Source organism: Scyliorhinus torazame, chromosome 2 (genome assembly GCF_047496885.1).
Source record: "Scyliorhinus torazame isolate Kashiwa2021f chromosome 2, sScyTor2.1, whole genome shotgun sequence".
Lineage (NCBI taxonomy): Eukaryota > Metazoa > Chordata > Chondrichthyes > Carcharhiniformes > Scyliorhinidae > Scyliorhinus > Scyliorhinus torazame.
Window position 1 is genome coordinate 1,705,116 of NC_092708.1, and position 13,458 is coordinate 1,718,573.

Here is a 13,458-nt window from a genome sequence, read left to right on the forward strand (position 1 = left end):
TTCTTTTCTTTCCAATTAAGGGGCAATTTCGGGTGGCCAATCCATCTACCCTGCACATCTTTGGGTTGTGGGGGTGAGGCCCACACAGACACGGGAGAATGTGCAAACTCCACACGGACAGTGACCTGAGGCCAGGATCGAACCTGGGACCTTGGCACCATGAGGCAGCAGTGCTAAACATTTTAGAGTCCATTAGTAAAGATGAGATCGCGGAGTACTTGGAAGTGCATGATAAAATAGGACTGAATCAGCACGGCTTTGTCAAGGGGAGGTCGTGTCTGACAAATCCGTTAGAGTTCTTTGAGGAAGTAACAAGGAAGTTACACTCCTGACTTGTACCTTGTCGATGGTGGACAAGCTATGTTATTGTGTCACTGTATGATTAGCATTGTTTCAGGGATAATTATAAGCTATTTCCTTGTGTGATGTTAAAGATATTTTAATCCCCAAGTGGGGAAATTCTCCATCTGTGGGTCGGAGGAGGTCTTCCACAGAACGTGGGAGCCATTCACTCAGTTGTTTAAAGACCTGTTTGTAGCCAACAACTGGGAGGCAAAAGAGCAGGAGGGGGTCGTCATGACACAGTGAGGAAGAATGGGGGTGGGGTGGGGGGGGGGGGGGGGGAGACATGGAACTCAACCAAGCCCAACAAGAGAAACAGGATTGGATTGGATTTGTTTATTGTCACGTGTACCGAGGTACAGTGAAAAGTATTTTTCTGCGAGCAGCTCAACAGATCATTAAATGCATGGGAAGAAAAGAAAATATATAATAGGGCAATACGGTAGCATTGTGGATAGCACAATTGCTTCACAGCTCCAGGGTCCCAGGTTCGATTCCGGCTTGGGTCACTGTCTGTGCGGAGTCTGCACATCCTCCCCGTGTCTGCGTGGGTTTCCTTCGGGTGCTCCGGTTTCCTCCCACAGTCCAAAGATGTGCAGGTTAGGTGGATTGGCCATGATAAATTGCCCTTAGTGTCCAAAATTGCCCTTAGTGTTGGGTGGGGTTACTGGGTTATGGGGATAGGGTGGAGGTGTTGACCTTGGGTAGGGTGCTCTTTCCAAGAGCCGGTGCAGACTCGATGGGCCGAATGGCCTCCTTCTGCACTGTGAATTCTATGATAATCTATTGTGGTAGTATGTATTGGGGGTCATGTGGGACTGGAAGCCCTAATGTCATTGGCTGACAGATCCCGGGTCCTGGTTGGCCGTTGACCTCATGCTCCGCCCTGAAGGCGAAGTATAAGAAGCCGGCGCCTTCCCCCGCAGGCCAGTTTACTATCGGGCTGCTGGGGAACAGACACGCTTAATAAAGCCTCATCGACTTCACTCTATTCGTCTCACGGAGTCTTTGTGCGCCACAATTTATTAAGCGTGTCTAAAAAGGACTATGGAGCTCAGGATCATTCCAGAATGCCTGAGGATCAGCCCCCACGCAGTGAATGCGGCAGCAGCCTTCAAACACTGGCAGACTTGCTTCGAGGCCTACATCACATCGACCACAGGCCGAGTCTCAGACGAACAAAAACTGCAGGTCCTGCACTCGAGGGTGAGCACGGAGATTTTCACCCTCATTGAAGACACCCGCGATTTCCAGACGGCGTTCGCAGCACTGAGAAGTCTCTACGTTCGCCCAGTTAACCAAATCTACGCTCGCTACCAGCTCGCGACGAGACGGCAAGCTCCCGGAGAATCGATGGACGAGTTCTACGCCGCGCTGCTGATTTTGGGACGAGCCTGCAGCTGCCCGTCGGTGAACGCAAACGAACATACGGACATGTTAATGCGCGATGCTTTTGTTGCAGGTATACAATCCTCCCAAATCCGCCAAAGACTTCTAGAAAAAGAGTCACTAGGACTCTCAGAGGCACGGGCCCTGGCAGCCTCGCTGGACGTAGCCGCGCGTAATACCCGCGCCTACGGCCCCGACCGCGCGGCAGGCCATTGGGCCCCGTACGTACCCGCCGCGGCAAACCCCCTACACCCCCCCCCGGACACCCCACAGGCTTGCGCAGTCCAAACGCCGAGTCGCACCGGGGGCGCCCGCTGTTATTTCTGCGGCCAGGCGAAGCACCCCCGACAACGCTGTCCGGCCCGCGCAGCCATCTGCAAAAGCTGCGGGAAAAAGGGCCACTATGCGGTGGTGTGCCGGTCCCGCGTGGTCGCCGCCGTCCCGGGAGAACAGGGAGCCCTACAGGCAGTCTATGCCTCCCAACCCCCCCCAGCACGCCATGTGCGACCCCCAGGCGCCGCCATTTTGGGTCCCGACCACCGCGGCCCCGGGAGAACTGGGAGCCCTGCACGCCGCCTACGCCCCCCAACCCCCCTCCCCGCAGCCCATGTACGACCCGCCGCCGGCGCTCCCGATTTGGGTGCCGGCCAACACTCTCCACGGAGAGGAAGGGGTTTTTCGTATCCCGAACGCCACCCTCACCCCCGTCCCGCGCCCCACGCCTGACCCGCCAGCGCCGCCGACCTGGGCCCTCGCCCCCGTCCCGCGCCCCACGCCTGACCCGACAGCGCCGCCGACCTGGGCCCTCGCCCCCGTCCCGCGCCCCACGCCTGACCCGCCGACCTGGGTCCTCGCCCCCGTCCCGCGCCCCACGCCTGACCCGCCGACCTTGGCCCTCGCCCCCGTCCCGCGCCCCACGCCTGACCCGCCGACCTGGGCCCTCACCCCCGTCCCGCGCCCCACGCCTGACCCGCCGGCAATACAACTTACCTGGACCCCGATCTCCGTCCCCGGCGAGGGACCTCCTCACGGTCCCAGCGCTCGCAGTACTGACCTGCCGGCCTTGGCCCCGAACACCGCGGTCCCCAGCGAGGGAGCTCCGCTCGGTCCTAGCGCCCGCGGCCCCGGAACTCCGCGCGGTCCTAGCGCCCCCCAGCACTCAATGTGCGACCCGCAGACGCCGCCATTTTGGGTCCCGACCACCACGAGGGGAGGAGGGGCCCCGCCATCTTGGACCGCCCCCGACCTGTACGACGCATGGGGGCGGCCATTTTGTCCACCCCCGACGCCATCTTGTGACCCCTCATCTACGGGCGAGGTATGGGGGTGGCCATTTTGTCCATCCCCGACGCCATCTTGGACGGCAACAACGGACCCCACCCCACTACTACAACCACGGCTCGCTTCGGTTACACTCGATCAGGCTCGGCCCCGGACTCTCCAGACGACGACGACAACGGTCCTAATTAACGGCCACGAGACGCCATGCCTAGTCGACTCCGGGAGCACGGAAAGTTTTATACATCCCGACACGGTAAGACGCTGTTCCTTAACTACCTACCCCAGCGCACAAAAGATTTGCCTAGCTGCAGGATCCCACTCCGTACAGATCCAGGGATTCTGCATAGTTACCCTAACGGTACAGGGGAGGGAATTCAAAAACTACAAACTTAACGTCCTTCCCCAACTCTGTGCCCCCACCTTGCTGGGCTTAGATTTTCAATGCAATCTACAGAGCCTTACGTTCAAATTCGGCGGCCCCATACCCCCACTCACTATCTGCGGCCTCGCCACCCTCAAGGTGCAACCCCCGTCCTTGTTTGCGAACCTCACCCCGGATTGCAAACCCGTCGCCACTAGGAGCAGACGGTACAGCGCCCAGGACTGGACCTTCATTCGCTCCGAAGTCCAGCGGCTACTAAAGGAGGGCATAATCCAGGCCAGCAATAGTCCCTGGAGAGCGCAGGTGGTAGTAGTGAAGACAGGGGAGAAACAAAGGATGGTCATTGACTATAGCCAGACCATCAACAGGTACACACAACTAGACGCGTACCCTCTCCCCCGCATATCCGACATGGTCAATCGGATTGCCCAGTATAAAGTCTTCTCCACCGTGGACCTCAAGTCCGCCTACCATCAGCTCCCCATCCGCCCAAGTGACCGCAAGTACACAGCCTTCGAGGCAGACGGGCGATTATACCACTTCCTAAGGGTCCCTTTTGGCGTCACAAACGGCGTCTCGGTCTTCCAACGGGAAATGGACCGAATGGTTGATCAACATGGGTTACGGGCCACGTTCCCGTACCTCGACAATGTAACCATCTGCGGCCACGATCAGCAGGACCACGACGCCAACCTCCAAAAATTCCTCCAGACTGCCAAAGCCTTGAACCTCACGTACAACGAGGACAAGTGCGTTTTTAGCACCGATCGGCTAGCCATTCTGGGCTACATAGTGCGCAATGGGATAATAGGCCCCGACCCCGAACGTATGCGCGCACTCATGGCATTTCCCCTCCCGCACTGCCCAAAAGCCCTGAAACGCTGCCTGGGGTTCTTTTCATACTATGCCCAGTGGGTCCCCCAGTACGCAGACAAGGCCCGCCCCCTAATACAGACCACGACTTTCCCGCTGTCGACAGAGGCTTGCCAGGCTTTCAGCCGCATCAAAGCGGACATCGCAAAGGCCACGATGCGCGCCATCGACGAGTCCCTCCCCTTCCAGGTCGAGAGCGACGCCTCTGACGTAGCTCTCGCGGCTACCCTTAACCAAGCGGGCAGACCCGTGGCCTTCTTCTCCCGAACCCTCCATGCCTCAGAAATCCGCCACTCCTCAGTGGAAAAGGAAGCCCAAGCCATAGTGGAGGCTGTGCGACATTGGAGGCATTACCTGGCCGGCAGGAGATTCACTCTCCTCACTGACCAACGGTCGGTAGCCTTCATGTTCGATAATGCACAGCGGGGCAAGATCAAGAACGACAAGATCTTGCGGTGGAGGATCGAACTCTCCACCTTCAACTATGAGATCTTGTACCGGCCCGGAAAGCTGAACGAGCCGTCTGATGCCCTATCCCGCGGGACATGTGCCAACGCACAAATTGACCGCCTCCAAGCCCTCCACGAGGACCTCTGCCACCCGGGGGTCACTCGGTTTTACCACTTCATCAAGTCCCGCAATCTCCCATACTCCTTAGAGGAGGTCCGTACAGTCACAAGAGACTGCCACATCTGCGCAGAATGCAAACCGCATTTTTTCAGGCCAGATGGAGCGCACCTGATTAAGGCTTCCCGTCCCTTTGAACGCCTCAGTCTCGATTTCAAAGGGCCCCTCCCCTCCACCGACCGCAACGCGTATTTCCTTAATGTAGTGGACGAATACTCCCGCTTCCCTTTTGCCATTCCCTGCTCCGACATGACCGCGGCCACAGTCATTAAAGCCCTGAACAGCATATTCACACTGTTCGGTTATCCCGCATACGTCCACAGCGACAGGGGGTCCTCTTTCATGAGTGACGAGCTGCGCCAGTTCCTGCTCAGCAAGGGTATAGCTTCAAGCAGGACGACCAGCTACAACCCCCGGGGGAACGGGCAAGTAGAAAGGGAGAACGGCACGGTCTGGAAGGCCGTCCTACTGGCCCTACGGTCCAGGGATCTCCCAGTTTCACGGTGGCAGGAGGTCCTCCCGGACGCTCTCCATTCCATCCGGTCGCTATTATGTACGAGCACTAATCAAACGCCTCACGAGCGTCTCCTTGTCTTCCCTAGGAGGTCCTCCTCTGGAACGTCGCTGCCGACCTGGCTGGCGGCCCCAGGACCCATCCTGCTCCGAAAGCACGTGCGGGCACATAAGGCGGACCCGTTGGTCGAAAGGGTTCACCTCCTCCACGCAAACCCCCAGTACGCCTACGTGGAGTACCCCGACGGCCGACAGGACACGGTCTCCCTGCGGGATCTGGCGCCCGCCGGCACCACGCACACCCCCCCGGCACCATCAACCCAACCGCCCCCCTTCCTGCCACCGCCGCACCCCGCGACCGCCCCCTTCCCAGGAGGATCAGTCCCCCTCCCCTTTGCACCAACAGCTAAAACCGTGCGGTTCCCGGAGGCGACAATGCTGGTACAAGCACTACCACCACCGCCGGGGCCGAGGCGATCGACACGGACGACCAGACCGCCCGACCGACTAGTGGCGTCGATGTAAAACAAAGATGGACTGTCCAATGAACATTTTGTTTTCCTATATCCTCTGTAAATAGTTGTAACAGGACGATACTGTCCAATACGGTACTACCATGTAACTGTTCTCTCCTCCCAGGACCAGTACTGTAAACCCTTACCACCATACGAAGCATCACCCCGCCGGGTTCATTTTTGACAAAGGGTGAATGTGGTAGTATGTATTGGGGGTCATGTGGGACTGGAAGCCCTAATGTCATTGGCTGACAGATCCCGGGTCCTGGTTGGCCGTTGACCTCATACTCCGCCCTGAAGGCGAAGTATAAGAAGCCGGTGCCTTCCCCCGCAGGCCAGTTTACTATCGGGCTGCTGGGGAACAGACACGCTTAATAAAGCCTCATCGACTTCACTCTATTTGTCTCATGGAGTCTTTGTGCGCCACATCTATGAAACTCTGAAGTGTAGAGGGACCTGGGTGTTCTAGTGCAGGAGTCAAAGTTAGTGTGCCGGTACGGCAAGTCATTAATATTATGGAATATTATCCTTTGTAAAAAGAGGAGATGCTAATGTCCAGTTACACAGGGCCGCCTGGTCTGGTTTCCACTGGAGCTCAGACGAGTGAGGGGTGATTGATTGAAGTTGAAAAGATTCTGAACGGTGGCAACAAGGTGGACGTAGAAAGAATGGCGAGTCTTTTGGACGAGTCGAGAACCAGGGGGACGGTTTGTAAATTAGAGGTGGCCCTTTGCCCTTTGTGAATAGAGGAGCAGAAATGTTCGGAGGTTTCTGTGACTTTAGAACTCTGCCTCAGGTGGTGGTGGAGGTCAGGGGTCAGTGAATATTTTTAAGGTGGAGGTAGATTGATTTTTGTTGGGCAAAGGAATCAAAGGCGGGTGTTAACGGTCTACTTCTCCTATTGCATCTGTGCGTACGAGTCCGTGTGACTATTCACCAACAGACTTGAAACGCTCACTCAGTGACTCTCTGCACAGATGCGCTGGGTTTATCCAGCATTTTTATGATTCAGATCTCCAGTATTTTGCTTTGATCCCGGGTTAGATTGTTTGAAATGGTCCATTCAATGTATTAGAGACATTTTTTGAAGTTAACCAGGCTACAGAAACAGTAAGAAGTCTTACAACACCAGGTTAAAGTCCAACAGGTTTCTCTGAAATCACTAGCTTTTGGAGTGTAGCTCCTTCCTCAATGCTACAGAAATGTACATAGATACCTAGATACATAGAGGATGGGAACAGGAGGAGGCCTTTCGGCCCTTCGAGCCGGCTCCGCCATTCATCACCATCATGGCTGATCATCCAACTCAATAGCCTAATCCTGCTTTCTCCCCATAGCCTTTGATCCCATTCTCCCCAAGTGCTATATCCAGCCGCCTCTTGAATATATTCAGGGTTTTAGCATCAACTACTTCCTGTGGGAATGAATTCCACAGGCTCACCGCTCTTTGTGTGAAGAAATGTCTCCTTATCTCTGTCCGAAATGGTTTACCCCGAATCCTCAGACTGTGACCCCTGGTTCTGGACACACCCATCATTGGGAACATCTTCCCTGTCTAGTTGTTGATGCCCGAGAGAGCCTGCAAGGGGGAAACTGTTCCCGGTGTCCATACCTGACCATTTTTCACCGAGGTCACAGTGAAATTGGGGGCGCAGATTGGCGGGCAGCGATCTTTGCAGTCTGGATGGGTCACCACGTTACAGCGACGACACTTTAAAGCCATCCTCCCGAATCTGATCCGTTTCCCACAGGGAACGCACACCTCCGGCATAATGATCTGAGGGACAAGAAAAGGCAACTTCAAACAACACACGACCTGCAGCTCACTGACCGAGGCAAAGGAAAGACCCAATTAAAACTGGCAACTGGCACTGTGGTGTGGGAGACACCAGGGGGCAGTATTTCACACGGCCCTATCCGGCCCCTCCACCCCCCCCCCCCCCCGCCGGCCCCTCCCCCGCCGGCCCCTCCACCCTCCCCCCGCCGGCCCCTCCACCCTCCCCCCGCCGGCCCCTCCTCCGCCGGCCCCTCCTCCGCCATTTGATAATATCCTGACTGATCTGACTGTGATCCGAGCTCCACATTATCCCTTCCCGGTTTCCCATGTCTGGGATGTTATTTGCATCCCCGGTGGTGACCTGCCATTTCCTTATTCTCCATTATTAATTCTCCATCTTTACTCTCTGCTGGGCTATCACTCGCTTTACTAATTTCCTCTTTAAATAGCTGTAGAAATTCTTACCAGCTCTCTTTAAATTTGTAGCTAGCCTTTTCTCGGTCTCTAATTTCCCCCGATGTTATTAATATTTTAGATCTTTTTTGCTATTCTTTATATTCTGTCCAACCATTTGATCTGCCATTAATCTTTGGAAAATTCTGCATTTTTGTTTAAATTTTAGATTGTTTTTAACTTCTTTTGTTGGGTGGAGATGGCGTGTCTGACACATGAAAATGTTTCAATAAAAAACATTGTCGTAAATTCCCCAAAACTTCAATAGATACCGGCCCACCTTATCTGTGATAAGCCCCTCATCCCAGGGACTAGTTGAGTGAATGTTCTCTGAACTGCTTCCAACACTATTATATACTCTTTCAAATAACAAGTTCAAAACTTTACTCCGTATTCCAGATGTGGCCTCACCAAGGTCCAGCACAGCTGCAGGAAATCCCACCCCTGATGCACAGTAACGGTCGTGTTCCCCACCATTTATAAACCGGAAATCAGAGTGAGAAACAGCTTTGATCACGGGCGGGTAGTGAGCGGGGAAATTGGAGCAGTTTAAATAACCCCCTTGTCCGTAACACCCTCCTACAAACGTAATCGGAACTTGTGCTGGGCCGCAGATACCGTTTGGAAATGCAAGTACGCAAGCTCCTCTTTATCTGCCCTGCTGGCTCCTTCCTCAAAATTCAGATTCACTCAGCACAATATCCCCTTTCACCGGCAATGTTGATTATGCCTCATCACATCGTGACCAGAACCTTACATTTTCCCTGTGACAGATGTTAAACTCACAGGCCCTTAATTTCCGGATTTCTGTCCCTCTCGATTCGTGAAGAAACACATTACACGAGCTTGTCTCTTTCCTAATCGGCCAATTAAGAGTGTGTGTCCTTTTACCGTTTTAGAGACAAAGATATGTGGTCTGGCTTGGGCTGTGTTCCCTGGGGTTGTGAATGGATCTGGAGACGGTGCTTCCGGAAACTCTGGGTCAGTCACCAGGGTCAGCTGGTTTCCCACAATGCAGTCCTCTGGGATCTGCTCTGTAACAGAAGGGACACAAAAGTCATCGCGCTTCCCTCAATATTGTCACAGTGCAAATCTCGGCACAAACGATACAGGTCACAGGTCATTCCTGTGGACGACCAAACCTCTGGATCTTTCTTTGCAGTCAGCGAAACATTTTTAACATCAGTTCCTGGGAGCTGGGCGGAGTGTCTCAGATTACAAAGTAAAGTTTTGCCTGCAAGTTGTGATTGCAAAAAGAAATAATGTCCCAAATGTCATTGCTATTCATGTTGTGAGCTGAAAAGCACAGGCGGGATTCTCTGATCCTGGGGCTAAGTGTCCCGCCCGGTCAGACCCGCCCGGCCAGACCCGCCCGGCCAGACCCGCCCGGCCAGACCCGCCCGGCCAGACCACATGTGAACGCCACCAGCGGGATTTGGCCGAACTTGGCGGCCACTCGGCCCATCCCACGCGTAGAATCGCGGTGTAGATCCCCGACCAGCGGCGTGCCAACACCAACGGTGACGATTCTCCGGTCACCGGGGAATGGGTGGACCGGCGTCGCGTGAATCACGTAACCCCCCCCCCCCGGGGACCCCCTCGGCCGGCCCGGGGTCAGAGAATCCCGCCCCACATTTCTGTTTCAGGTCAACCTATTCTGAAGTGGGGAGGTGGTGGTGGGAATTGAAGATAAAATAAACATCCTGTGGGGCTTTTGAAAGTACATCCTCCAATGGCGATCAGAGGTATGACCGGGAGCGGTGCGGGAGGGAGTCCCAGAGTCGGCGAGGGGCCGGAGGGAGTCCCAGAGTCGGCGAGGGGCCGGAGGGGGTCCCAGAGTCGGCGAGGGGCCGGAGGGGGTCCCAGAGTCGGCGAGGGGCCGGAGGGGGTCCCAGAGTCGGCGAGGGGCCGGAGGGGGTCCCAGAGTCGGCGAGGGGCCGGAGGGGGTCCCAGAGTCGGCGAGGGGCCGGAGGGGGTCCCAGAGTCGGCGAGGGGCCGGAGGGGGTCCCAGAGTCGGCGAGGGGCCGGAGGGGGTCCCAGAGTCGGCGAGGGGCCGGAGGGGGTCCCAGAGTCGGCGAGGGGCCGGAGGGGGTCCCAGAGTCGGCGAGGGGCCGGAGGGGGTCCCAGAGTCGGCGAGGGGCCGGAGGGGGTCCCAGAGTCGGTGAGGGGCCGGAGGGGGTCCCAGAGTCGGCGAGGGGCCGGAGGGGGTCCCAGAGTCGGCGAGGGGCCGGAGGGAGTCCCAGAGTCAGCGAGGGGCCGGAGGGGGTCCCAGAGTTGGCGAGGGGCCAGAGGGGGTCCCAGAGTCAGCGAGGGGCCGGAGGGGATTAGAGTCGGCGAGGGGCCAGAGGGGGTCCCAGAGTCAGCGAGGGGCCGGAGGGGGTTCCAGAGTTGGCGAGGGGCCGGAGGGGGTTCCAGAGTCGGCGAGGGGCCGGAGCCGGTTCCAGAGTTGGCGAGGGGCCGGAGCCGGTTCCAGAGTCAGCGAGGGGCCGGAGGGGGTTCCAGAGTCAGCGAGGGGTCGGAGGGGGTTACAGAGTCGGCGAGGGGCCGGAGCCGGTTCCAGAGTCGGCGAGGGGCCGGAGCCAGAGTCGGCGAGGGGCCGGTGCCGGTTCCAGAGTCGGCGAGGGGCCGGAGCCGGTTCCAGAGTCAGCGAGGGGCCGGAGCCGGTTCCAGAGTCGGCGAGGGGCCGGAGGGGGTTACAGAGTCGGTGAGGGGCCGGAGCCGGTTCCAGAGTCGGCGAGGGGCCGGAGGGGGTTCCAGAGTTGGCGAGGGGCCGGAGGGGGTTCCAGAGTCGGCGAGGGGCCGGAGCCGGTTCCAGAGTCGGCGAGGGGCCGGAGGGGGTTCCAGAGTTGGCGAGGAGCCGGAGGGGGTTCCAGAGTCGGCGAGGGGCCGGAGCCGGTTCCAGAGTTGGCGAGGGGCCGGAGCCGGTTCCAGAGTCAGCGAGGGGCCGGAAGGGGTTCCAGAGTCAGCGAGGGGTCGGAGGGGGTTACAGAGTCAGCGAGGGGCCGGAGGGGGTTACAGAGTCGGCGAGGGGCCGGAGCCGGTTCCAGAGTCAGCGAGGGGCCGGAGGGGGTTACAGAGTCAGCGAGGGGCCGGAGGGGGTTACAGAGTCAGCGAGGGGCCGGAGGGGTTCCAGAGTCAGAGAGGGGCCGGAGGGGGTTCCAGAGGCGGCTGAGGGATCGGTGGGGGTTCCAGAGTCAACGAGGGACTGGAGGGGGTTACAGAGGCAGCAAGGTGCTGGAAGGGGTACCAGAGCCAGCGAGGGGTCGGAGGGGGTTCCAGAGGCAGTTAAGGGCTTTGGGGCTGGAGGAGATTTCAGGGAAAGGAGGGGAGGTTGTGGAAGGAGTTGTAAGTAAGCTGTGAAGTTGAGGTGTTGCTGGTCCAGAGGTCAGTGCAGTTCAGGAAGCACAGGGAGGTGGGTGAGTCCTGCCATACCCCCTCTGACCCACAAACCTGCCAACCAGGGATGTTGCTTGTTGCAGTCAGCACGCCGTAGGCGGACGAGCTCCCTCGGGGAGTCTGAGCGAATCGCACACTCACCTCCTGTATCGCTGTCCTGGAATCAACAGAAAAACAGATGATACTTGCATTTCTATAGCACCTTCCAGCATTTCCAAAGTGTTTACAGCCAACTAAAGGCGTTGGCAGAGTGGTCACTCGACCAGTGAGCCAGAAGTCCAAGGTCGTGGTCAGGGGACCGGTGTTTGAACCCCACCACGGCAGGCGATGGGATTAAACTCAATCTGCAATCGTCAATTGTTGTAAAAACCCATCTGGGTCACGAACGTCCTTTAGGGAAGGAAATCTGCCGCCCTTACCCGGTCTGGCCTACACGTGACTCCAGACCCACAGCAATGTGGTGACTTTGAAATGACCGAGCGAGACGTTCAGTTGTATTAAACCGCGACGGAAACACAAAAAAGGAATGAAAGCGGACGGAACACCCGGCATCGAGTGGATTGGCTACGCTGAACTGCCCTTAGTGTCCAGGGGTGCGTTGGGTAGGTTTAAGGGATTGTCAAAATAGGGCAGACAAGTGAGCTTGGGTGGCGTGCTCTACCACAGAGTCGGTGCAGACTTGATGGGCCGATTGGCCTCCTTATGCACTGTACGGATTCTGTGATTCTATGTCACAAAACATATTATTTTTGAACCATCAGATGGATAATGAGAGACTTCAAACATAGACACAGGTGGAAGACTAAATTCAATGCAGAGAGTGTGAAGCAAAACATTTTTGGTTGTAATAACATGGGAGACAGTTTAAAAAGAACAAAGAGTACGATAATGGCCACTACAGGCATCTGCATATTAGGAACAGTCAATATGCCCAAACATCGGACACAACAAGCTCTTAAGATGGCCGCCATAAATCATCTGATCAGACACTGAATTCTCCAGCAAATACCCAACTAAATGTGAACATAGACGAGGTTCTCGCAAACACCTGTGGAATTCTCATCTCATTGCTTAAGGATGGGCCAACACCTAAAGACCATCGAGTTGTCAGACTGCCTGTCTCTACATTTTATACTTGACAAACGGGATCAAAACCTACCAACCTTCCTTTGAATCCTGGTGTCCCCCTCCATCCAAAGTAGACTCAGGTGTCGGAGGTGTTAACCCAACAGTCATGTGCTTAATTCTGGTTTCAAGGAATGCGACTTCATTATCCCCAGACCCGGCCGACCCCAGGCCCGGCCGACCCCAGTCACCCCAGGCCCGGCCGACCCCAGGCCCGGCCGACCCCAGTCATCCCAGGCCCGGCCGACCCCAGTCCCGGCCGACCCCAGACCCGACCGATCCGTCAGAACCAGTCATCAGACAGTCTGAGAACAAGACTTAAACTAGCTGCAAATCATCCAACAACCAAAGTATTTAATCTATTCCAGTTTCAAAGTTTCCCCTGAGAAGCCACAGAGCTGCCATGTGCAAGACCAGAAACTGCAAATTACAGATGGAATTAACAGTAATCTGTAATAATCGGAATGGTGTGCTATTGTGGTAAATCAGGATAGTAAAAAGTCTGACAACACCAGGTTAAAGTCCAACAGGTTTGTTTCGATGTCACTAGCTTTCGGAGCGCTGCTCCTTCCTCAGGTGAATGAAGAGGTCTGTTCCAGAAACATATATATAGACAGATTCAAAGATGCCAGACAATGCTTGGAATACGAGCATTAGCAGGTGATTAAATCTTTACAGACCCAGAGATGGGGTAACCCCAGGTTAAAGAGGTGTGAATTGTGTCAAGCCAGGACAGTTGGTGGGATTTCCCAGGCCAGGTGGTGGGGGCCTCCAGTTCAATGGTG

The 13,458-nt window shown here is 56.3% G+C and overlaps 1 protein-coding gene across 1 annotated transcript in view; it reads right to left on the reverse strand.

Annotated features, from left to right (window-relative positions):
• LOC140385662 (rac GTPase-activating protein 1-like) overlaps window positions 1–12,784 on the reverse strand; it is a 39,173-nt gene extending 26,389 nt beyond the window's left edge. The window contains exons 1-3 of the mRNA XM_072468051.1: window positions 12,712–12,784; window positions 9,044–9,186; window positions 7,535–7,699 (exon numbers count right to left, since the gene is read on the reverse strand). Coding sequence (XP_072324152.1) covers window positions 7,535–7,699; window positions 9,044–9,186; window positions 12,712–12,784 — 381 coding nt within the window. The remainder of the gene's footprint in view (window positions 1–7,534; window positions 7,700–9,043; window positions 9,187–12,711) is intronic.
• Between the last annotated feature and the right edge of the window lie 674 nt (window positions 12,785–13,458).